General features: G+C 33.3%; 1 protein-coding gene across 2 annotated transcripts in view; it reads right to left on the reverse strand.

The window, feature by feature from the left end:
* Prp31 (pre-mRNA processing factor 31) overlaps positions 1 to 25619 on the reverse strand; it is a 274807-nt gene that overhangs the window by 109036 nt on the left and 140152 nt on the right. For both annotated transcript variants that reach the window (XM_090398337.1, XM_090398338.1), the window contains exons 8-9: positions 6372 to 6489; positions 2163 to 2320 (exon numbers count right to left, since the gene is read on the reverse strand). In XM_090398337.1, coding sequence (XP_090254463.1) covers positions 2163 to 2320; positions 6372 to 6489 — 276 coding nt within the window. The remainder of the gene's footprint in view (positions 1 to 2162; positions 2321 to 6371; positions 6490 to 25619) is intronic.

A 25619-nucleotide genomic window follows, 5' to 3' on the forward strand; every position in this document is an offset into this window, starting at 1 on the left:
TTGCGGATATGTATAATGTTATGCATTAAGGGAAGGGCCACTATCCAGACTAGTTTTGACCTTTATTGTGGTCTCTTCATCTCTTTATTGAGGTTTCTTACTGAGATAAGAGTGTTGGTAGCTTGCTCCACCTTTGCAAGGAGTCGCCCGGTGTTGTACCATTTTACCACAGTCCTGAAGATACTTTCAGGTGCAAACTTTGTTTGCACACCTTGGATAAAGGATTAAACTAAATTTATTATAGTCTGACCAAGTGAAAAATAAACTTTCAACAAATTGAAAGCAGTCTTTGCAAGGGTCCAATGCACTATCAAATAGTGATCTAGTTTTCCCAAGGCTGTATGATAAAATGTCTGCCTTACCACATGATCACCTCTGTCTTTCTCTAATATCTTGATGGTAACAGATAAGGCAGCCTGGTTAGCATCAGTGTTTTTCCTCCAGATCATTCTGAAAACACGGAAATCTCTTCCCAGAATTCCACAACTACCTACAGCTTACTTCCTTGGATCTTTTACTAAAGGTCAGAAAAACTCATTAGCCTTGATACTAATGTCTCATGGATCAGATGGTGTCCCTCCAGTGGTGTAAAAAACTTGTAGTTCAGAATTAACAACTATCCTGTGCTGCCCATTAAAAAAATTGTCATATTCATCTGGAATCTATCCAATAGTTTGGAAGCAAACCTTGATTCAGCCTGTTCTTTAAAAAGATAGATAAAGGTCAATCACTAAACTATCATCCTATCGTTGTCACCTCAAACCCTTAAAAGAGATGGAAAATGTTATCAACAACTAGCTTCTCCACTACATGGAGATTCATTAGTTAATTAGTGATCACCAATGTGGATTCTACCATTCTTATTCTACAGATCTCACCTTTCCTACCTTTAGATATAGACCATGGAAATATCTGGAGAAACTTCTGTGGGTGCTCTTGATATTTCCAAGACATCTGATCCTGTTTCACATTGTGGTCTTCCCCTACTCATTGTGACTGGACTGCCAGTTTCCTCTCTACTCATTCACTGCATGCCATGGTAAATGACATCATCATCAGTTGTTGTTGTTGTTTTTTTTATCAGTGCTGGAGTACCCCAGTGTTTTGTACTCTCAGCCATCCTCTTCCTCCTAAACAAAACATCTTGAATAAACAAGTTCCTCTTATTCATTTAAAAAAACTTGTCGTCCTTAAATGACTGAAGCTTCAAACCTTTGATAACCAATACCTTAAAGAGGGATCTCTATTGTTCTGAGGTGCAGATAAATCTAGTTGAATTTCAATGATATCAAAACACACTCCTATCTTATTACATGGAAGACAGATAAGATAGATCTTTCACACATCCTGTTACTTTTGATAATGCTATAATCTACAGTCACAACCAGTTTTCTCTTCTTGTAATGACTTTCACATCTACTTTCATCTTTCATATCCTGGCATAAAGATATCACAATCATAGTCCCCTCAGCCTCTAAAATATTTCGTACTGTTTTTAATTCAAAACAATGCTTCTCTTCAGCTCAATTACTAATACTTACTAATCAATTACTAATACTCAATTACTAATACTAATACCCTGAATTACTAATACCCAATTACTAATAATTACTAATACTCTAAATTCAAGCAATCTTAGAATAATGTTCTCACATTTGGGATTGTGCATCGAAACCTTCCTAGGAATCTGTGTGACTGCATACAAAAGATGGAAATTTGCTGAACTGTCCTGACATACTGCCTTAAGTCAAGTCACTTTGTTTCTGTATTATGATTTTTATATGTATTTTCATTGACACTGTTCAACTAAAATGACTACTGCATTCCTCTGCTTTCTTCTAATCACATAAGAAGCAACTGATCAACATACATATACAGTTCATCTTCAAACACGTCGAACCAACTTCTCCTCTTTTATTCTGTATCTCAGTTCTTTAGAACATCTTTCATATACTGTTTTCCAGAAATAATACAACCCCCAGTTTTCAAAAAACATTTTAAGAGATTCTTTATTTTCCCTTAATCATCTGCCCACAAATGGCACTGTTGTGTTGTAGGTTTTCTGATATTCTGTTGCAAGCTTAATATAAATAAATAAATAAAAATACATACACACATATATATACACCCCCCCCCAACACAGTTAATTTTTAGGTACTTACTACAGGAGTGTTCTGAACGATGTCACTGTAAAATATGAAACCTGCATGGGGCATAATAGCTGTTGTTGAAAATCCTGTTAATGTTTTCTTCTGTGCTCCCAACACTAAGGCATTGCATGCAGGCATCTTTGATAAATTTGTTAAACCACCAGCCACACCTGGAATGACAGGTAATAACCTCCTTAGTATGAAATAATATTCTTGATAAATCCTTAATCCAATGTAATCAAACTAAGTTTGCATATGAAGTATCTTCATGACTAGGCTATCTGTATATATAGAGTGATGACTTTATATCCATTACCTTAATATCTGATAATGCAAAGCATACCTCCTTCCCAAAGTGTATATCGCTACGTATTATGGGAAGGGTCACTACCCAGACTGGTTTTGACCTTTAATGAAGTCTTGTCAGTGGGAGGTCCAAAAGAGATACTAATGTTGAATTAATGCAGAAATCATACATTTCCCATATAGAAGTAGTAAAGAGGTTATAACTTTATTAGCAAAATACACTGAATCACAATCTGAGTAGCGACACTCCCTTAATGCTTAACATTATACACTTTTGAAAGGAAGTGTGCTTTGCATTATGCAATACTAGTCAAGTGATCTGAAGTCATCAGCTTCTATATATGAGTAACCTAGTCGTGGAGATACTTCATGCTCAAACTTTGATTGCTTATACTTGGATATAATTTATATACACATATATAATTTCTTGTCATTAATTTTAATTTTAAAGGGGAAAACTTTCTACAGTCAAGAAAACATCTTTACAAATCTGTACAGCTAGATAACACTCTCTTTATGGATAAGCATGCAAATGTTGGCTGCTCACAATGCTGCTAACGGAACTGGGCTGTCACAATTCTGTGGACAGCGTGAGTGAGAGTGTGTGGAAGTTGTAACAGTAATGACAGTATTTATAGCAAGACTGTGTGTGTGCATACAGGTGCGCGCGCGCACACACACACACACACACACACACACACACACACACACACAGGGGGGGGGGTCTTGAAAGTTATGATAAACACCTAGAATAAAAAATTAATTAATTTTATATCTTCTTATATATCTCAAAAGAAAAAGAACAAATTATTACAAATTGGCAAAACATGGTAAGTTAAAGGGTTTTAAGATATGTTCTTTCTTGTGGTTATATCAGTTGTTTTAATATAATTTTTGTTCTAGGTGTTTATCAGAACTTTTCAGACCCCCCCCCCGGTGTGTGTATGTGTGTAATCTCACACGTATGTGCACACACACATGCACAGGTATATAATGTGTCCCTGAAATGGACAAACTGAGTTATTAATGAAACTGTATCATTAAAGAGTTCATTAGCATACACAACATTAATCTGTTAAACATTTAAAGTATTTGACTTTTGTATTTTTATTACTAGGTTTAGAAATTTAGAAATAGGTATGAGACTGGGTGTGAGAGGTTGAATAAGTTGTGTAAAATAAGTGATTTTTATCTGTTTGTGTTTTATATGTTTATTGCTGATTTTCATGGTTTCATTGTATTTGGTGTATTTCATAACATATTTGTTCAAGTATTAATGTAGTTAAGTGTGCCATACATGCACAAGAACATAGCAGCAACAAGAAATGCTAACATCAATAGTGAAGTTGAGAACAAGAAGGCTTGCCCATTGAAGAAAATTTTGGAAACATTAGAGAATAACAAAGAGGAATTAACATTACACAGACAACATATGAATTACAAAAAATTTAGAGGCATTTAGATGAGCATAGGAAGGGAAAAAAAGTTAAACAGCAAAACAAGAGACAACAATGTACTGAAAAAGCAAGGATATTAAATAATGAAAATCAGGTAAGTAAGGTGGAATATAAGAAGGAGGATATTATGGCGACTGTGTTAATACATCGAATTTTCCAGGCACAAACATCAAAAATATAACAAATGCAAATGAAAAACAGAAAAGAAAAGCTTGGTAATTTTTATATATGAATATATGATTAACCAGCAATAAACACATCAGAGAGGATACAAAAGGATTACTAAAAGAAGCAAGAACAAAGAATGAGAAAACAACACTCATTAATACATTACCAGGACTTGAAAATTCTGTGCTGGCTCTTCACCCAGGCAAATATATCACTCATCAGATATCAGCCTGTGTGTGTGTGTGTGTGTGTGTGTGTGTGTGTGTGTGTGTGTGTGTGTGTGTGTGTGTGTGTGTGTGTGTGTGTGTGTGTGTGTGTGTGTGTGTGTGTGTACACTGCCATGGTCATTAATATATCATAGCTATGTGTTAATTCTTGGAATCTGGTCAATTTATAAGCTTTCGCTATAATGCTGTGTTTAATTTTAACCCTGTACCACTAGTGTTGAAGCAGATACATTAACTACATTTAATGTGTCTGGAATTACTTTCATGAAAAAAAAAAAAAATGCCAACAATTTCTTCTCTGCCATTATAAGTAAACACTAAACTTTTTCAACATGACAAAAACTCATTAAAATAAAACCCTTAGGTCACTGCAAATAACTATGTTAGTGTATTTCTGAATTCTGACTGGCTTCGAAACACTGTTGGATGGACAGAGCCGGCGATGTCATATGACATGGCAACAATTCAGAAAACAATTGGAAAAATTAGGCACAAAACCAATACAAGAAAATATTTTTGCCAGCCAGGTTGGCCAAGTGGTTAGCATGTCTACTCTCCCACCAACAAGTTGCAAGTCCCACTGTGGGCATGGATATTTCTGATTGTCATTAGGGGAGATGAATTTCATCACCTGATGTACAACCACTGCCCCACTTTGATTGGAGGCCTGAAGTGGCTTGAAAAAGTTCCATGTTTAGAGTCTTGATAAAAATGAATTAAAATACAAAACACACATATAACTAGTAATATATATATATATATACACACACACACACACACACACACACTTCTTTTTTTCAACTTTCTAAGTTTTAATATGCACTGATGGGCAAATTCTGCATATTCTATCACTGAGTCAGATTTCATCACCCAATGCTGGAGTAACATTTCTGCATTTTCACTCACTTTCTTGCTCCTTTACATAAATGACCTTCTGTCTCTCACTGATATCAAATCCATAAATTTGCTGATAAAGTACAATACTTTCCTCTTCTTCATTTGAAGAATCTTGTAGAGCACACAATCTTTTGAAGCTTTAAGGTCTTCCATAACCAAATGAAAACCTTAAATCTATTTTCTTTCTGTTCTTTTGTGGGGAAGAGAACTTGTGAATTTCAATGTTACTAAAGAAACATGTCTTATTCACTGTAAGAATTAAACTGCATCAATTTCTTTTGCTTTTAACAATAAACATATCTTCTAATAAGATCAAATTTATTTTCTCAGGTTTGACTTGCATCTCTAGAATTTCCTGGCACAAGCACATCTTAATAGCTTCTATGGGCTGCAAGTTTCCTTTTCCACCTGTAATACTTCTCATCTGAACAACTGCACAGCTAATACTGTATAAATTCTAAACGTGTCCAAGCGTAGAATAATGTTCACGCATTTCAGATGGTGCACCAGAAGCCTACTTACCTCTTCTCTTGCTCCATTCTATTGCTGCTTATGCTTTTCTTCTAGATATTTCTTGCCATCATCCTCTATTTTCTTCTAAGATTGTAAGAATATGAACTAGTCAAGATGTATTTTACTGTCCAGCTTCAAAACATGAACATATTTCTTCTCTTCTCTTCCCCTTAATCTGGTGATCAGATCACAAATTTACTAGAGAATATGCCACTTTTCATGTGTAGGAGTGATTTTACACACACAGTTGAGCTATACTAACCATAACAGAGGATGGGTAGAATAAGATATATATTCATCACACCAAATATCATGTATTTGCACAGCTGTTTCCATTTTTCATTGGGAAAAAAAATCATATATAAAAATACTACCATTATATTTATAGATTCTGTAGTTTAGGCAGAGTGCATTCTTTAACCACAAAACTGGCCTTGATGTGTATACATGTCAACAATTACATGAATGTGAAGATAATATTTTTGATATATTTTATCTGTGTGGCTTTGAGTTGTTAAAAATCTAACAATTGTTTATTTTTATCTTATTAAATGTATGATGTCCAAATATGTTAATTTCCAAAGATATAAAATAACTGAATAATTTAGCAGACTATTAGCACCCCCCCCCCATACAAAGTAACATATACTTGCCCATTAATTTAGCTGCAATTGAAGCTCCTACAATGATGGAGAGATTGGGAGCAATAAAAGACATTCGTGATTCTACATATGCATAAATCTGCAGCTTAAAGTTGTTCAACTCAATAGCCTATTAAGAAACAAATGTAATACATTTCATCTACAATAAAATCTCAGATTTTAAAAATTATTAAACAATAATTCAATTTAATAATATTCAAAAAATTTTTATTTGTAGCTTCAAAATTATGATTCTTAAGAGAAAGCCATAAATTTCACCTTATTAAACAATATAAAAGATGGACAAAAAATCATCTATAATACCAAAGATTAAAAAAAAAAAAAAAAAAACATTTTGTGCCAAGTAGACAAACTAATTCTTGTGCTAATACACTTTAGCTTCTGATGCTGTCATCAAAGTTTATAAGGCATGCTTGACATGACATGACATTAAAATGTTACCTTATTTTTCACAATAAAAACTATGACTTGCCTGCACTGTTTCAAACTCAATGGTCATCTTCTTTTTTGATAAGTAAAGATCTAAAAACCCAACAATATCTTGCTTCAAGTTATTTTAACTTCATTATAAAATGGAAGCAAAAATTATTATTCTGAACAGAAAGCCTTACAGATACTTCACCTTGGGTGCATAAAAACTAAACTTACTGTAGTGCTTCATACTGATTGGTTATCTTCTTCTCCTAAAGGATAAAAATCTAGAAAACCAGCAAAAGAATGTTTCAAAAATTATTTTGACTTCACTGACAATGGAAGCAAAATTATTGTTCTGAAAGTAAGCAATAACTTCACCTTAGTGGCTAAGCAATATAAAAGATGTGAAAAATAATCAATATTCTCACCAAGTGCACCAACTGTTTGCACTAGAAAATGAGTTCTAAAAGTAATAGCATTCTGAAAACTTCAGCACAAAAACCATTGCAACAAGCTGCCTTGATATTGCACAATTTAAAACTTCAATGTTAAGTTTTAAATTGTAGATAGAAAGTTAGTAATGATGTAATTTTTTCATGTAGTACTGTCATATCCTGTACACCCCTTGAGGGTACATGGCAGGAATTTGATGATGATGATGATGATGTTAAGTTTTTAAAGTTCTCATTTATATATAGATTTCAGATATATATATAGCATACAATTTATCTGTAGCGACACTGCTCATTGAGCAGTGTCAAATTCACTTGTTACATGCAGTGACAAGTGCAAACAAATATCGGCGAGTCTAGCTGTAACTGACCCAGCGTGATAATTCCGACACTGTGTTAGATCGCAGTGCATCTGTTTTGTAATCTAAAGCATTAATCGAACAATTCCGATTGTTAACTATTCAATCAATGTTGAAACATAAACTATAACCTTTAACATGTTGTATTGCATTTATATAATGTTGTAAGCAGTGGCAGCTCTTGCATTGGCACAGCGGAACTGCAGCACCCCCAATTTTTCTCAATATATAAATATATTTATTAATTTATTTATATTTGCTTGTAATATTTAATTTTATCATCAAAAATCCTATACAATTCTCTTATTTTGTATAAAAAATAATAAAAATCCATCTTGTAGCACTTAAGAGGGCGAAGGAAGCTAGCAGCACTGTGTTTACCACATGTGTCATACTGCTATGCATGCAAGCATATGCACGTCATCATGAGATGCGGCACTGTCCGTTGCACAGTTCACTGTTGTTTATATGCAGTTTGCACCAGTAGTAGAGGGTTCATAGTGCTTATCGTGTTTACTCCATCTCTTTAAATATTTGGACATTACAATTAAAGGATTTAATTGTAATGTCCAAAAACTGTAAATCCATAACTTTAATTACAATTAGAGGAATGGATTTTATTTTTAAGTAATTTTGAATTATACTAAACTTTATAATTTTATCGATAATAAATAATATTTTTTCATGAAAACAAGAAGAATATATTTTATTTTTAAGTAATTTTGAATTATACCAAACTGTTCAATTTTATCGATAATAAACAATCTTTTTTCATGTTTAATTTTTTTAAAAAAATTTTTACCATAATTTCGATATTTTATCCAAACACGTATGCACTGTACTTACATTGTGTATGTAAATTTCATCAGCACCCCCAGGATTTCAAGACACGAGCCGCCACTGCATATACATATATAATTTAAAAAATAATCTGCCTGTCTGAACTCACGTAGATCCTATTTTTTAGAATTACAGACACACAAATCAGCAAGCTTAAAATTTGGAGCAAAGTCTTAATTTCAAATAACCCTAACATAGTTAAAAGTCACTAGGAGACAGAAATGAAATACAAAGATACAGTTAATGTAGTTCTTTCTTTTTCTACTATCATATTTTAATTGTTGGTTCAGATTTCAAACCATTTTCTCTCTCTCTCTCAGAGATAAATATTAATTATATAATGAAGTATACTTGAATAAAAAAGTAAATATTTAATTCAGGAAACTACTAAATTCTGTGGATTTAAAAAAGAATGTCACTTTTTAAGGATAAACTAAGAAAAACATGGAAAATTAAAAAAAAAACAATAGAATATGATAGAAAAGAAATACAAAGACATACTTTAATTGTAGTTCTTTCTTCTACTATCATATTTTAATTGTGGAGGCAGATTTTGAACCATTTCCTTTCTTTCTCACTCGCTCTGTCCAAGATAAATATCAATTATATTTACCTCACACATGGCACTGATATACTATAGGTTCTTGTGCCTTTTGTGTGTGGGATAAATATATATATATATATATATGCGTGTAGAAAGTTTTTTACCTTGGGTATAATATACGTTAAAGATACCAAGCTATTTTAAATATAAACCTGGTTTTAATCCATTTCCCAAGTAAGCAAACAGACAAGAAAGTCAAGTTTGGGCCTGCAAGTAGTGCAAGTGTCTGAGTGACCTGCACATGGTGCAAGTCTTAGGCAACTCGTGGTAAAGGAGGAATAACTACTTGCAGATGTAAACTTGACTTTCTTGTCTGTTTGCTTACTTGGGAAATGGATTAAAACCAGGTTTATATTTAAAATAGCTTGGTATCTTTAACGTATATTATACCCAAGGTAAAAAACTTTCTACATCTATATCTCATCCTGAGATTTTTATTTAATAAGGTCAAAGCACCTTATGGTAGTTGTTTTGGTAAAATATTTATAAGCTCTGTATTACTTAAACCTTGGTATTTCTAAGCCTGGCTCCAACTGATGAGACCTCAATAAAGGTCGAAACTGGTCTGGTAGTGGCCCCTTGCCTTTAATGCATAGCATCATACATCTCCTCAAGGAGATGTGCTTTGCATTAAGGGTAAATATTAAGAATAGTGATCAACCACGAGTTGCCTAAGACTTGCACTACTTGCAAGCGCAAACTTGACTTTCTTGTCTGTTGCTTACTTGGGAAATGGATTAAAACCAGGTTTATATTTAAAATAGCTTGGTATTTTTAACACACATATATATATATATATATATATATATATAATTAAATAAATGTAATGACTACATGCCAAGAGATACCAAAATAAAAAATACTGTAAAAATAATCATAATTTAAAATTTTGAATATTTTCACAAATTGTTTATGTTAGAATGTTTATTAGTTTTGTTTTTAGAACACACATTGTCGGCACTTGCGATGTGGCCATCACTGATGTTATTTTGTTAAAACGAAATGTAAAGCAGTCAAAAAATTGATATACTTACCAGATTTGAATAGTTGTGTTACTTTAAACAATTTTATTGTAGTTTAAAATATTAAGTGTTGTGTTTTATGAAGACATTCTCTTGTCGCTAACAGAGACAACGTGTCAGCCCTTATATTTAGTTTCTTGCTTGCCTTTTTCAAGGAGTGCGCATGCTCGCCGAGAAGTTTGATGTGTAATTGACAGCTGAAAAGGAGAGCATTGGGTATCAGAGTAACAGGTGTAAACAAGAGAGTGTTCGAGAGAAATTAGAACCCAGGCCAGCAGATATTTAGATTCGGAGGAAATTGAGTTTTTTATGTGATAGTCGAAGGAAAATTAATAGTATATTCCAAAAAAGGAATCGTGGAACTATGAAGTTTAAAGTGGAATAAGTATTGATAAATAAAAAGGAAATATTGCTATAGGCGTTTTAAAATGAATATTGGGGGAAACGTTAATTGGAAGATTTATAGTAGATTCCGAAAAGGGGATCGTAGAACTGCGAGTTTTTTTTAAAGTAAAGAAGATTTAAGACTGTCAATAAACATTAGTGAATAAAAGAAGAAATTGCTATTTATGTTCTAAAGGAATGTTCAAGAAAACTCTGATTAGGAAGTTTCATCTGTATTAAGGACGCTGGATCTAACTATTATTTCTACTAAAAAGAAGACAGAATTAAGTCAGGAAGAATAAATGTGTACTACATAAGTGATGAGAAAGGATCCTATGAAAATGAATTAAGTTTTATTCTTCCTGACAGAATTAAGTCAGGAAGAATAAATGTGTACTACATAAGTGATGAAAAAGGATCCTATGAAAATGAAGAATAAAGTCATATATCTTCGGAAAAGGGCCTTGACAGAGAAGGAAACTGGCTATGAACATTTTGTCATTGTGAAAATAAGGTGTTTAGTCTAGTCTTAAGTGTAAGTTTATTTTTAAAAGGCCTTGGATCCAATTAATTCTGTAGTTAGTTATAGTTATGTAAAGTTGTTTGAAGTGTGTATATATATATATATTGTTTTTGTTATATTAAATGTGTTTATTTTGTATTTTGGTCTTGAGTCAGTGATTTATTTGGATTCTGAAAGCAATAGTAAAAAAGGAGGTAATTGTACCAATCGGAGTGAACCCTGTGCATATATAGGTACACTCAGAAATAAAAATATAATTGTTAAAAATACAGAGATTAAATAAAATAAATAAAAATCCTATATTTAAACAATGGTGCAGCCGGTAGGATTAATATTAATAAAAAAAACCTCTATTAACAGTACTATTAACATGAAAAGAGAAATACAAAAATATACTTGCAAATGTATTGCTAACATTTGAAGACATTCTGGATGCCATGATATTATTGGACACATTGGCATGATCTTGTGTACATCAAGGTTAGATAGCTCAAGAATGACAATCAGATAGGTTATAGTTATGGTCACTATTAAGATGGACTGAATTAAGGTCAATTTCTATTGATCCAATTCTTATCTCCAATTCACTGTAGCATCCAAAAATGTTTTCTGATATACATAATATTTTATTATTACTACTGTAATGGCACCTCCATGTAGTCTGAAGACTCATCGTGGGAAATTCAAACTTTCCACACAATCTATCATACCTCTCCTTGAAACAATTAACAGACAACACACTCACAACTGATCTGGAAACTCATTCACAACTCACCAAACAAAAAATCTGGTCCTCACACCCTTCCTAATCACACCTTAATTCAACTTCCAAAGATGACCCCTTATTCTGGCCCTTCCAGCCAAGTGCTGAAACATTTCGCCTGCATCAATCCTATAAAACTGAAATATTTCTATCATATCACATCTTTTGATTCTATCAACCAACATGTGCAATCCACACATCCCCGATCTACCTTCATTGGAAAAATTCCACAAACCACTCACCATCCTGGTCATTCACAGCTGATTCTTCTCTACCACTTCCTCATCCCCAAAAAGCCCAGGAGACCAAATTTGAGCACAGTAATCCAGATGTGGATGTATGAAGGCCTTATAAAGAGGAATAAAACTTCTTATCTCAACTTATGTTAATATGTTCTTCAACAGCTAAGTAATCTTATGGGATACCTTAGCAATCTTGGCAATATCTCCTCTAAACTTTAACTCTCTGTCTACCACCACCCCTAAATCTCTAGATACATCTATTTCCTGGAGTGCAGATCCATCAATGTGGTACACAGCTTGTAATCTATTTATCAAAAAATGTATAACTTTATATTTCTCTCTGTATTTTATAATGTTTTTCTTTTTTTTATAATATCATAATGTTTGTGTATTTTAGTCTACAGTTCACATCTGAGAACTGCTCAACTTTTATTTGCTTTAAAACATTCTTTCATGTTCTTCTTTTCAATATGAAATTCAATTTTATCCTGCTCAAGACTAAATGCTGATCATTTCCAATTCCAAATCCTCTGTACACTCTAGTATTCTGGACCAGTGAGAAAACATCACTATCAACAATAACATAGTCAATGAGACTTTTCTTATATCGTACTTCTTCACTCCATGTGAATTTATGCACATTTTTATGTTGGAACATTGTGTTGGTAATAACCAGTCCATGTCCTGAGCAGAAATCCAACAGGTATTTATCATTATTATTAGCTTTGCTCTTTTCTCCAAATTTTGCCAAAACATTTCTGCATGCCTGACAATCATTTCCCACTCTGCTATTTAGATTTCCAACAAGGACCAATCTTTTCTCACTCTACGTAATATTGTCAACTGCTTTCTCTCAAGCCTAAAAAAATTCCTCCACTTCTACCATAATTACCTGAACCTTCTGTGGGACCACAGGCACAAATAAGTCTCATTGCTCAGGTCCCCATTCTGATATTTGCCCACATCACTCTACATAATATTGCCTGCCATCCAAGAAGATTGGCCATGTATTTAGTGTTGAATACTATAGTTTACCTTAGGTATACAATTTAATATTGCTTGCTCTAGATGACCCTTAACTATCTCCCATGCACTACTAACATCCTTACCCTGCAGTGTTTTATGCCATGGCATGGATTTAATCTTCTTCCTAAGCTTGTCATAATCACCTGTGTTGTAGTTCCACATATATTCCTTCTTGACAGAATATTCCTAACATTGTACAATCTTTGAAGTAAAGCCTGCATGGTTGCTTTCACCAATTGGAGGCAACCAGGTAGAATACTCTAACACCTCTAGTCCATCACATGCTTCCTCAAGCAATTATCTCTTATTAGGTGAATAAATTCAGTTTCCTTCCTGTCATGTGATCTTTCTTCCTTCCAGTCTATATCTCCATAGCTGAAGTCCTCCCATAATAATCACTCCACCTATACTCATTATACTAATTTGCAAAACCATATCTTCCAGATCATCTGTGGAATTCCCTGGTCGATAGCAACAACCAACTGTATATTTTGCCTTACTGACCTTAATCTCATACTCAACTTCTTCAAATGAACAGCCACCTTCCCACCTATCTCCTATTCTTATTGACTACAATTCATCCACTATCATCAGCAGTACCCCTTCCTCCATCCTATCATCTCTATCTTCCTTAAAAATACTAAACCCTTGACATTCTATCCCTGTAACTACATCATTCGCTGTTATCCAATTCTCCCTTCCTCCCTCTTGTTCCTGATACTTCAGGCATTAGTACAATATATAGAAACTGCAGCATTCCTTTAGGTATCCACACACACCCTTTACTACCTGAATCGACTACCGTATTAAATATTTTTTCTTGAGAAACTAGATTCCACACTTATCATTCTCACACTCACTCAACTCATGGATGCATTCACACAAACTCATCTCCTTTCACCCTAATTGCTTAAGTTTCCCTGAATTTGCACTTCACCACAATGAACAAAGTTCTCTCCAGACAGCTAACACCAAAACCATTTAGAATTTCCATCAAACACAAACCACAGATCCACAAATCCTACATCATTCCTTCTGCACAGTCTACATATAGACTCATTAGCTAGCAACACTCTCCCTTCCTGAGTTTGCTTCTATCATAGCATGGCAGGAGACTTACGATCTTCACCTTCTTGCTCTTCAGTTTTGCCTCTTCCAAATACTCCTTCATGTCCTCACTTATAGAATAATTCTCGCCTCTCAAATTATTTGTGCCAACCAAGACAATCAGTTCCTTCGCCGTACATTTCTGCATCCCGATGGTATGACTAATATCGTGAATTTTTGCACTAGAAATTCATCTGTTTATCTGTGAATTGCACTTACAGCTTCAGCACATTCATGAAACAGACTGTACCAGTAGCATATGATTTAATGTCTACTTTGCAGATTAAAAAAAAAAAAATACTACATGATGCATTTTTTTTTTTTTTTTTTTTTGCATTGTGCATAATCTAAATATACTTTATCAAAATATACACACAATGTGAAAAAGCAAATTAAATCAATTTGGTTATATTATGTGAAAGACATATTCCTTGGTACACAGTTATATTTGCAGAACGTAATAATTTTGGCTCCATTTATATGGAATTTTCAAGACCTTTGTAAATACTATTCATAATTTTCATAATTTTTGGCAGTTATATGTTTACATCATCTCTGTTCTGATATAAATCAGAACTGAGATGATGTGAGAAACTGTAGTAAATATTTTAAATATACTAAATGCACAAATTGTATTAAATTTCATGCAGTAAGAGGAGATTTTATTTTACATAATTTTTAATTACTGCACCAAATTTTGCAGTAATTGAAAATCACTAAAAACAAACGTGACCATTCATGGAATGTGTAGAAGTGACCGTAGTTCTGATGTTCAATCCTTATCTTGAGGTGCACACCATTAATACATATCTATATACTGCTGAACAAACAAAGACAGGCTGGGCATATGAGATTTAGCTGATCAAATTGTACTCTATATTAAAATAAACAAACCAAAAAAAGATTGTTACAATGTTATGATGACTGATGCATCACCACTTAAACAAGTCCCTGCTGTTTTTATTCTTCAACATCGGAAGAATTCAAGAGAGAGGCACCATCAACATAAGAAATATTAATAGGAAAGCAGTAGAAATGGTAGAAGAATTACTGAAGTACCACATCAATATAAGAAGTGTTACTGGAACAAATACAAGAAAAGTGACATCCTTCTAAATAACATCTACAGATTTATTTATGCTGTGATCCCACAGAAAGTACTAAATAGGGTTTTGGTATGGTTGGATTTGGATTATATTTTATTGGCACAAAGACTACAACAGTCATACTGCACCAAAACAAAAAATGGGGGAATTTCAAGTGATTAGAAAATGCAGTTGCCAAAGAAAATAGAAATATGTTGGTCCTTGTTAGAGATCTAAACAACAGAGAAAATTACTATTGAACATATAAAAAAAAAAAGATTTGGAAAAATTTGAAGAAAAAAGCATAACTAATAACAACAATAAGTACCTGTTGGATTTCTTTCTATTCAGGACAAAAACTAATCATCGCCAGCACAAAAGCATGCACATATTAACAATGAGAGAAGAAACAAGGTAAGAAAAGTATTATTAATTATGTTATTGCGTTAATAATGATATCTTAATACCGGAATACTGGTTGAGGATATGAGTATAGAGAGGATCTGAAACAGGAAGTGATCATTTAGTTATGAGCAGAATAACATCAAAGATGGTTATCTTTCAAAGGTCATGATCTGTAGATTGAAATATTATTCAAGAAAAAATTGAAAGTATCTAAAAAAGACCAATCAAACTTTGGAAACTCAATAGTAGATTGATGAAAATACTGATCAATTCAGCCAGGGAGGCATGTTGTGAAGGTGTCTGCAAGGATAGAAAAATGATAACTCCATGGTAAACATGAGAAGTTTAAGAGGTAGTCATGAAAAAGAAGAGAGCATATCATAAGTTACCAGCAAGTAAATCAGCATTTCTTCTGAGAGAAGAGAAAGAAAAACATAAGAAAGTGGAGAAACAGGTAAAAGTAGCTAAAGAAGTCATGAGAAGGCTTTTTCAAGAACACAGAAGGTAAATATTGTAAAGATAGCAAAATGTTCTGGAGGCTACTGAAAAAGCTTAGAAATGGAATGAAAAATACTGTAAAAGGAACAAGAAATGATAAAGATGATTGAAAACTAAAGATATTCTAGAAGTTTACAGTAATTTCCTTGAAAAATTGCCAAATGAAACAAGTATCAAATCACAACAAGGTGGAAAAAAACATTCAAGTCGAATGAAATCAGAGGTACATATTAATACTTGAAGTAGCAAAAGCTTGAAATCTGAAAGGTAGATATTCAACCAGAAATTCTTGAATATAAAAGCGTTCAAGTTTTACAGTGGTTACATGGCATAGTTCAGAAGAACTGGCTTGAAAGTCAAATTCTAGATGATTGGAGTAAAGCTCTCATAGTACCCATCTATAAAAAGGGAAATAAAACAGAATGTGAGAATCACAGAGAAATTTCTCTAATGAGTATTTTCACTAACATTGATTTGGAGGAAACTGTTGATAGGAAGTTAGTAATGATGTAGGTCTTTCATGTAGTACTATTATAATATCCTGTACACCCCTTAAGAGTACATGTCAGGAATTTGATGATGATATTTTTGTAATTTGATCAATATACAACATACATACTTGACTGAAAATTCAGACCTGTGCAAATTATTGCAAAAATGCTAGAAAAATGATGAATTATAAAAATTTTACTTAATCTGCTACATTATTCACACAGCATCAAAAAGTGGTCAAGACAGTCCATATGGCTTGCATGCATTTTTCTGAGTCTGCTTTCAGACATTTGATTTTTTAGTGGCACACATTTTTAGTATTTGCATGTATCCTAATACCTTATGGTTCTTAAAAGCCCAGGGAGAAATAGATACAATAAATAAGTTAATGAGTGTCAGTTTAATGTTGAGAAATGTTAAGTTATGCACTTTGGGATAAATAGATTACAAGCCATTAATCACATTGATGGCACTGTACTCCAGGAAATAGATGAAGCTAGACAGAGAGTTAAAGTTTAGAGAACATACTGCTAAGGTTTCCCATAAGATTACTTGGCTATTGAAGAACACATTAACTAGTAGAGATAAGGAAGTTGTAATTCCTCTTTATCATCATCATCATACGTATCAAGGATTTAGGCCTAGCATGGCCTGTTCCGGCCTTAGAAGTCATCGTTGAATCGTTTAAGAGGACGTCCTGGTTTTCTTTTTCCTAATGGCTTGTACTTTAAGGCTTGTTTTGGTAATCTTTCTGTTTTCATTCTTTGAACGTGTTCCATCCATTTATGTTTATATTTTTTAATTTTTTCTATTACTGGTTCTTGGTTTAATTCTTTCATAATATCTTCATTTCTTTTGTGATCAAATAGGGTATACTTTGCAGTTTTTCTCATAAACTTCATTTCTGCTGTTGTTAATCTTTGTTTGTCTTTTTGTTTTATTGGCCAGATTTCGCTTCCATACATTAAGAACGGTAAGGCTAATGTATTGTGTACTTTTAATCTGGTTTGTTTTTGAACTAGGTTTGGTTTAAATATAGAGTTAATTACACCTGTTATTTTTAAATATTTTGCAATTTTTACGTTTATATCTTTTTCATTTTCATATGTGATCATACATTCTAGGTAGTTAAATGAATTCACCTGTTCTAAGATCTTGTTATCTATTACTATTTTAGTTCTTGCTGGATCATGTCCTTTAAAGGCCATAGTTTTTGATTTTTCTGTTGATATTATCATACCATAATCTTTGGATATCTCATTTAGATTTAAAATAGCTTTCTGTAAGTTATCTTCAGAATTTGTAATTATTATTTGGTCATCTGCAAAGAGAAGAGTGTTAAGTTAACTGTAGGTGAAAGTTTAATTCCTTGGTGTAAATTTTTACTCCATTTTATTATTATTTCATTTAAGTAGATATTAAAAAGAGTTGCTGAGAGGGGACATCCCTGTCGGACCCCTTGGTTTATCTCTCTTGTATATGATAGCTCATGATTTAATCTTATTTGTATTTGATTATTTTCATATATACTCGTGATAGCTTTTAGGATATTATTTGGTATTTGTCTTTCTTTTAATATGTTAAATAATATGTTTCTTTCAACTTTGTCAAATGCTTTCTCAAAGTCAATAAATGCAATATGTGTTTCCAAATTATATTCTCTTCTTTTCTCTACTATTAATTTTAGGCAAAAGGCTGGGTCTATACATGATCGTCCTTTTCTAAATCCATTCTGTACCTCTAGAATAAAGTTCTCAGAATATTTCATTAGTTTGTTATTTAAGATTCTGCTATATATTTTGTAACAGGAATTTAGTACTGATACCTCAATAGTTTTTAGGGTCATCTCTATTACCTTTCTTAAAGATGGGAATCACAACTGCTTTTTTCCATTCTATTGGGGGGATACCAGTTGAGTAAATTTTATTTTAAAATAGTAAGAATCTTTTTTTGAATCTTGTTCCTGCGTATTTATATAGTTCTGAACCTAGCTTATCTTCTCCAGGTGATTTTCCGTTTCTTGTTTCTTTCAGGGTGATTTCTAATTTTTCTTCAGTTATTTCCTTTTCATTTTCGTTAATTGTTTGCCAGTTGTCTTTTTTAAAATATTTGTCTGTCCACAGTTCTGTGTAGTAATTTAGAAATTCTTCTAATTTTAATTCAGTGTTTACTTTTATTTTTTCTTTGATATCTGAATTTAGGTGTTTCAAAATCTTATATACATTGGGTCTTATTTTATATAAATCATGTTCTAAATTAGAAACAAATTTATTCCATGATTCTCTATGTCTTTTTCTGACTTCTCTTTTAGCTATGGCTCTTATTCTTTTATATTCTATTTCATCTTCTAATCTTTTACTGCTTAACCATTTGAATTCCTCTTTATAAGGCTTTGATATGCCTACATCTAAATTACTGTGCTCAGTCTGGTTCCATGGAATTCTTGGGGATGTCAAAGCGGTGGAGAGGATTCAGTGGCGAGTGATCAAGATGGTGAATAGCCTGTGGAATGTGCCCTATGAGGATGGACAAAGTGTGTGGATTGTAGAAGTTGGTTGATAGGAGAAAAAGAGGTGATATGATAGAAATATTTAAGTTGCTTAAAGGATTTTATAGGATAGATGCAGGAATATTTCAGCATTTGGCTAGAGCAGGGGTGGCCAACCAATGGCGCATTGCATAATTAGAAGTGCCGCACTGAACCCCAGAGAAAAATTTTAAAAAATGTTGTATACAATTTATATATATATATATATATATATATATATATATATATAACCACAATTAACCTACCACTGAATTCTAGAGTGCACACTTATTATACTTGTTTGATCTTGAAGCAACAGGCACTGGCAAATACTGACATGCGTCATCAGTTACTCAATCAGTTTACAGCTGACTCTCGTGTCATAACGTTCGATGAACTTCTGATTCGATGTGAGTGAACAATTCTGTGTTTTCGAACTTATGTTTTTATTAACAGTTCTTTAAGTTTAAGATAAGATTTCTGTTTTCATGAAGGCTTAATATAGTTCTGTAAATTTAAAAAAATATTTTTTTTTATTTTGAATGTGTATGTCAAGTTCTTAACCGCTCCCCAAATTTGCTGATACTGAAACCTGCAATTATTCGGTGTATTTGTATGTGTGTGTTTTTATGTTTTTTTTATACAATATCTTTCCTTTTTATTTACATATAGTAAATTTATTCCTAAAATTTAACTGATCATCAGCAAAGCTTTCGTAATGAGGATGTTTGGGTTGTGCGTGTGATTGCCAGCTGATCGACTGTTTTATGGCAGGAAGCGATCTCGTATTTCATTGGACATAATATATTACAAGAGAGAAACGAAAACACTCTATGAAAAAATATATATATAATATTTTTAAATTTATAGAACTGCATTAGGCCTTCATGAAAACAGGAATCTTATCTTAAACTTGTAGAACTGTTTTTGAATGTTCATAATATTTAAAACCATAAAATAATTTAAATAAATTATTTAATAATAAGCTTTACTTTTTGAAACATTTTTTTTTACAGTCAGTTACCCATTACTTTGCAAAAGAAAATGAGCAGAAGAAAAGCAGAAGGTGATAGCAAACGCCAGTTTAATGAACTGTGGGAAAATTAGTTCTTATTTATTGCGGGTCCTTCAGGAAAACTGCTGTACATTGTTTGTGAAAGCACTCTCTCAGATAATAGAAGACATGATCTTAACAGACACTACAGAAAACATCAAGCTGAATTAGAAGAAAAACTGAAGTTAGTTCCTCGGTCTGAGTTGCAGAAAGAATAAGTGGTTAAGAAAAAGGAAGAAATAAAAAAGAGAGTAAATATATTTGTGAAACGAAGTTGTAAAAGTGTGGCAATGCTGGAGGCGTCTTATGAAATTACCTTTGTGTTGGCTAAAAAACACAGGCCTTTCTCTGATGGAGAGGAAGTTGTTAAGCCCTGTCTCGAAAAATTTGCAAAATGTCTTGGTTATAAGAATGTTGTAAGAAAAGTAAACCAAATTGCTCTGTCCAAGCAATTAAAAGACCATGTTCATGCTTGGTAAAATAAAATAAAAAATATAAAATATAATAAAAAAATAAAATAAAAAATGATGGTACGACATGACAAAATTTCATTCCGGCTGGGGCATCGCCCGGTTAAACAATGCCCCCGTTGTTTTCGCCAGGGAACCAGGGCGAACAGTGAAAAGTCGGCTACTGGAACAAATCTGAAAACAAACCCCAACTCAACATCACCAGAGTTAAAGATCGGTACTATCAACATAAGAAGCCTGAATGGCAAAGAAATGGAGCTAGCTGAGGAATTAGATAAGTACCAGATCGACATAATAGGGGTGACTGACACAAAAAAGACAAAAACTGGTTAGATCTTTCTGAGCAATAAATACAAAATGTTATATTCAGGTAATGACAATCAAGGAAAAGAAGGAATAGCCATAGTATTCAACACAAAATACAAGGCTAATCTTCTTGAATGGCAGTCAGTCTCAAGTAGAGTAATGTGGGCAAATATGAGAATGGGAAACTGGACAATGAGACTTATTTGTGCCTATGGTCCCACAGAAGGTTCTACTAAGGTAGAAGTGGAGGAATTTTTTGAGGCTCTAGAGAAAGCTACTGACACAATGAAAAAGGAAAAGTTTGGCCTTGTTGGGGATCTAAATATTAGAGTAGGAAATGACTGTGAGACATACAAAAATATTTTGGGAAAATTTGGAGAAAAGAGTAAAGCTAATAATAATTGCAAATACCTGTTGGATTTCTGCTCAAGACATGGACTGGTTATTACTAACACAATGTTCCAACATAAAAATGTGCACAATTTCACATGGAGAGAAGAGGCAAGGAATAAGAAAAATCTCATTGACTATGTTATTGTTCATAGTGATATTTTCTCCCTGGTGCAGGCCACCAGAGTGTACAGAGGATTTGAAATTGGAAGTGATCACTATTTAGTCTTGAGCAGAATAAAATTTAATTTCATATTGAAAAGAATAACATGCAAGAAAGTTTTAACGCGAATAAAAGTTGAGCAGTTCTAAGATGTGAACGGTAGACTAAAATACACAAAGATTATTGAAGAAAAAATGAAAGAGTTTGAGAACAGGAATCAAACCTTGGAGATTCAGTGGCAAACTCTGAAGAAAACATTGATTGATTCTGCCAGAGAGGCATGTGGCAAGGTTGTCTGTAAGGATAAAAAAATCAGAACTCTCTGATGGACACAGGAAGTTAAAGAGGCAGTGAAGGAAAAGAAGAAAGCATATGAAAAGTTCCTGTCAAATAAGTGAGCTTGTGCTCTTAGAGAATTCAGAGACAAATGCAAGAATGCTAAACACTGTGTAAAACTAGCTAAACAAAAGTCATGGGTGGATTTTGGCAAGAATATAGAAAATAAATATCAAGAAGGTGGCAAAATATTCTGGAGGTTGTTAATGAAGCTTAGGAATGGAGGAAAGAGTGCTGTTAAAGGAGATATTAATGATAAAGATGACATGAAAATGGGAGAAAAAGATATCCTTGAAGTATGGAGTAATTACTTTGAAAAACTGCTAAATGAAACAAGCAGTGATGACAGCACAGTGGTAAAAAACACTGACCAGGCATGCAGTCAGGAATACATATCCATACTTGAAGTAGAAAAAGCCATCAAAGGCTTGAAATGTGGAAAGGCAGCAGGAGTAGATGATATTAGACCAGAAATGCTGAAGTATGGTGGTATAAGAGTCTTACAGTGGCTGCACTGCATAGTTCAGAAAGCTTGGAAAGAGGGACGAATAAGTCAGCTTTTGCTCTTAGAGAATACTGAGACAAATGTAAGAAAGTGAAACACTGTGTAAAACTAGCTAAACAAAAGTCACGGGAGGCAAGAACATAGCAAATAAATATCAAGAAGGGGTAAGATATTCTGGAGGTTCTTGAAGAAGCTTAGAAATGGAGGAAAGAGTGCTGTAAAAGGAGATATTAATGATAAAGATGACATGAAAACAGAAGAAAAAGATATCCTTGAAGTATGGAGTAATTACTTTGAAAAATTGCTAAATGAAACACGTAGTGATGACAGCACATTGGTAAAAAAACACTGACCAGGCATGCAGTCAGGAATACATATCCATACTTGAAGTAGAAAAAGCCATCAAAGGCTTGAAATGTGGAAAGGCAGCAGGAGTAGATGATATTCGACCAGAAATACTGAAGTATGGTGGTATAAAAGTCTTACAGTGGCTGCACTGCATAGTTCAGAAAGCTTGGAAAGAGGGACGAATTCCTGATAATTGGAGTAGAGCTCTAATAGTACCCATATATAAAAAGGGAAATAAAACTGAATGTGAATATTACAGAGGTATTTCCCTACTGAGTGTTCCTGGTAAGATTTATGCAAGTATACTTCAGAAACGGTTGAGAAGAAGAATTGTGGAAGAAAAGCTTGGTGAAGAACAAGCTGGATTCAGGCAAAATAGAGGCTGTCAGGATCAGATCTTCACTTTACGACAAATAGTTGAGAAAGCATGGGAATATAACAAAGATCTATATTTAAGTTTTGTCGATCTGGAAAAGGCATATGACAAGATGCCAAGAGAGAAGCTATTCAATACGCTACAGTTATATGGTGTCAATGGGGCATTATATCAAGCAATACTTAGTCTTTATTTGAGTTGTAAGTCAGCAGTTAGAATTGAAGGAAGTACTGGAAGGTGGTTTAATGTTAAATCTGGTGTGAGACAAGGATGTACATTATCCCCTCTGTAATTCATTATCTATATGGATCACGTTATGAAGGAGAGCAGTATTAAACATGATATCAAAATTGGAGATGTTAATGTCAGCTCTTTGCTTTATGCAGACAATGTTATACTTCTAAATAAATCCGCTACAAGTTTGCAAGATTCCTTGACTAAATTGAATAACTGTTGTAATAGATATGGTATGAAGGTCAGCATTAAAAAGACAAAGGCAATGAAAATAGGTAGAATTGTTGAAAATGTCAACTGTGTTGTGAACGGGAAACCTGTGGAACAAGTGAAACATTTCAGCTACTTAGGCATGATTTTTACTGAAGACGGTAAATTAAATATAGAAATAGACAACAGAATCAGCAAAGCTGGTATGGTAGGAAGTCAATCGAATAAATTCATATGGAATAAGAGAGAAATTAGTCGGAACACTAAATTAGCTGTATACGACAGTGTTCAAACTCGTTTTAACTTATGGATCTGAGAGCTGGGTCAGAAGTAAAACACTTGACCAAAGACTAGAGACTGCAGATATGAGAGTCCTGAGAAAGATTATAGGTGTGAACAGATGGCATCAATGGCAATATCATATTAAAAACAAGGATATTAGGAAAGAACTTGACATTGTCAACATCCAGGAATGCGTTAGCAGAGCTAATCTCAGGTGGTATGGTCACTTAAACAGAATGAGCGAAGAAAGATTAGCAAAGCAAGTATTCTCTGCCAGGTTGGCAGCAAAACGACCCAGAGGAAGACCAAGATATAGGTGGATTGATATGGTACAAAGTGCCTTAGACGATAGAAATATAAGATCTGATAATGTTGGAGTCTTGACAAATAACAGACTGATTTGGAGGAAAATTGTAGATAGGAAGTTAGTAATGATGTCATTTTTTTCATGTAGTACTATCATATCCTGTACACTCCTTGAGGGTACATGGCAGGAATATGATGATGTTCATGCTTGTTCTTTCTTTTCTTTAGCCTTGGACGAATCTGCTGACATATGTGATGTATCCCAATTAAGCATTTTTATAAGAGGAATTGATGGTAATTTTAACATCTTTGAAGAACTTATTGGGCTTGAGCCACTTCATGGAAAAACCAGAGGATGAGACATATTTGACAAAGTAAAGTCATGTCTAGAAAATCAGCAACTAGATTCTAGTAAGCTCATCAGTGTTTGCACTGATGGAGCACCGTCAATGATAGGTAGAGTTTCTGGGACTGTAACTTTACTTGAAATGGTTTTCGGTCGTTCTCTACTAAAGTATCACTGTATTATTCTCTGTGTGGAAAAACTCTAAATTTGAAGCATGTTATGATACCAGTTGTAAAGTGTGTGAATAAAATTAGAGCAAGAGGGTTAAACAGAAGATAATTCAGAGAATATTGTGAACTGCTAGGTATGGAATATGGTGATCTCATCCTTCATTGTGAGGTGCACTGGCTTTCTAAAGGACAAGTTCTCAGTAGATTTTGGAAGCTGAAAGAAAGTGTTCATAATTTTCTGGAAGAGAAGGATGAGCTGCATGAGCCCTGTTGTGTGATGAGAAATGGCTATTTGATTTATCATTTTTAGTTGATGTTACCAGCCGCATCAATGATCTAAATTTGAAACTGCAGAGCAAGAACAAATTGCTTCCTGGCTTAGTAAATGACATCAGTGCATTCAAAATTAAATTAAAACTGTTCATCTCCCAGTTAGAAAATGGGGATTTAAGTCAATTTCCACATTTAAAAGAACATAGTAAATCTGTTGAAGATAATGGCAACGTTACAGAATATACTGAGAAACTCAGATTATTGCAAGAGTCCTTTAACATTCGTTTTAGCGACTTTGCCGAAGAAGACTGCATACTTGCATTTATAAATCCCTTTTCACTTACTGAACAAAAAATCTTGATGATGCCTAGTAACATAGAAATGGAACTTATTGATCTCAGAACCAATTCTTTGAAAATGAAATTTAATGAACTTCCTTCACTCCCAGATGCTTCTGATATAATTAATTTCTGGCAATCGTTGCCCTGTGAAATTTTCCAGAACTGAGAAAATTTGCTCAGAGTTATATCTGTCATTTTGGAACTACATACAGATGCGAACAACAAGCATTTTCATAAATGAAAATGATTAAGAATAAACTACGGCCGCGACTGACTGATTCAAATTTGAAAAACTATTTTATGCTTTCTGTAACTGATTTAACTCCAAACATTACAAGCTTAGCAAAAGCAAAGCAATTTCAAAAGTCAATAAAATAATTAATGTT

The sequence above is a fragment of the Typopeltis vanoorti genome, chromosome 9, assembly GCF_054136105.1.
Source record: "Typopeltis vanoorti isolate ZY-2024b chromosome 9, IOZ_Tvanoo_1.0, whole genome shotgun sequence".
Lineage (NCBI taxonomy): Eukaryota > Metazoa > Arthropoda > Arachnida > Uropygi > Thelyphonidae > Typopeltis > Typopeltis vanoorti.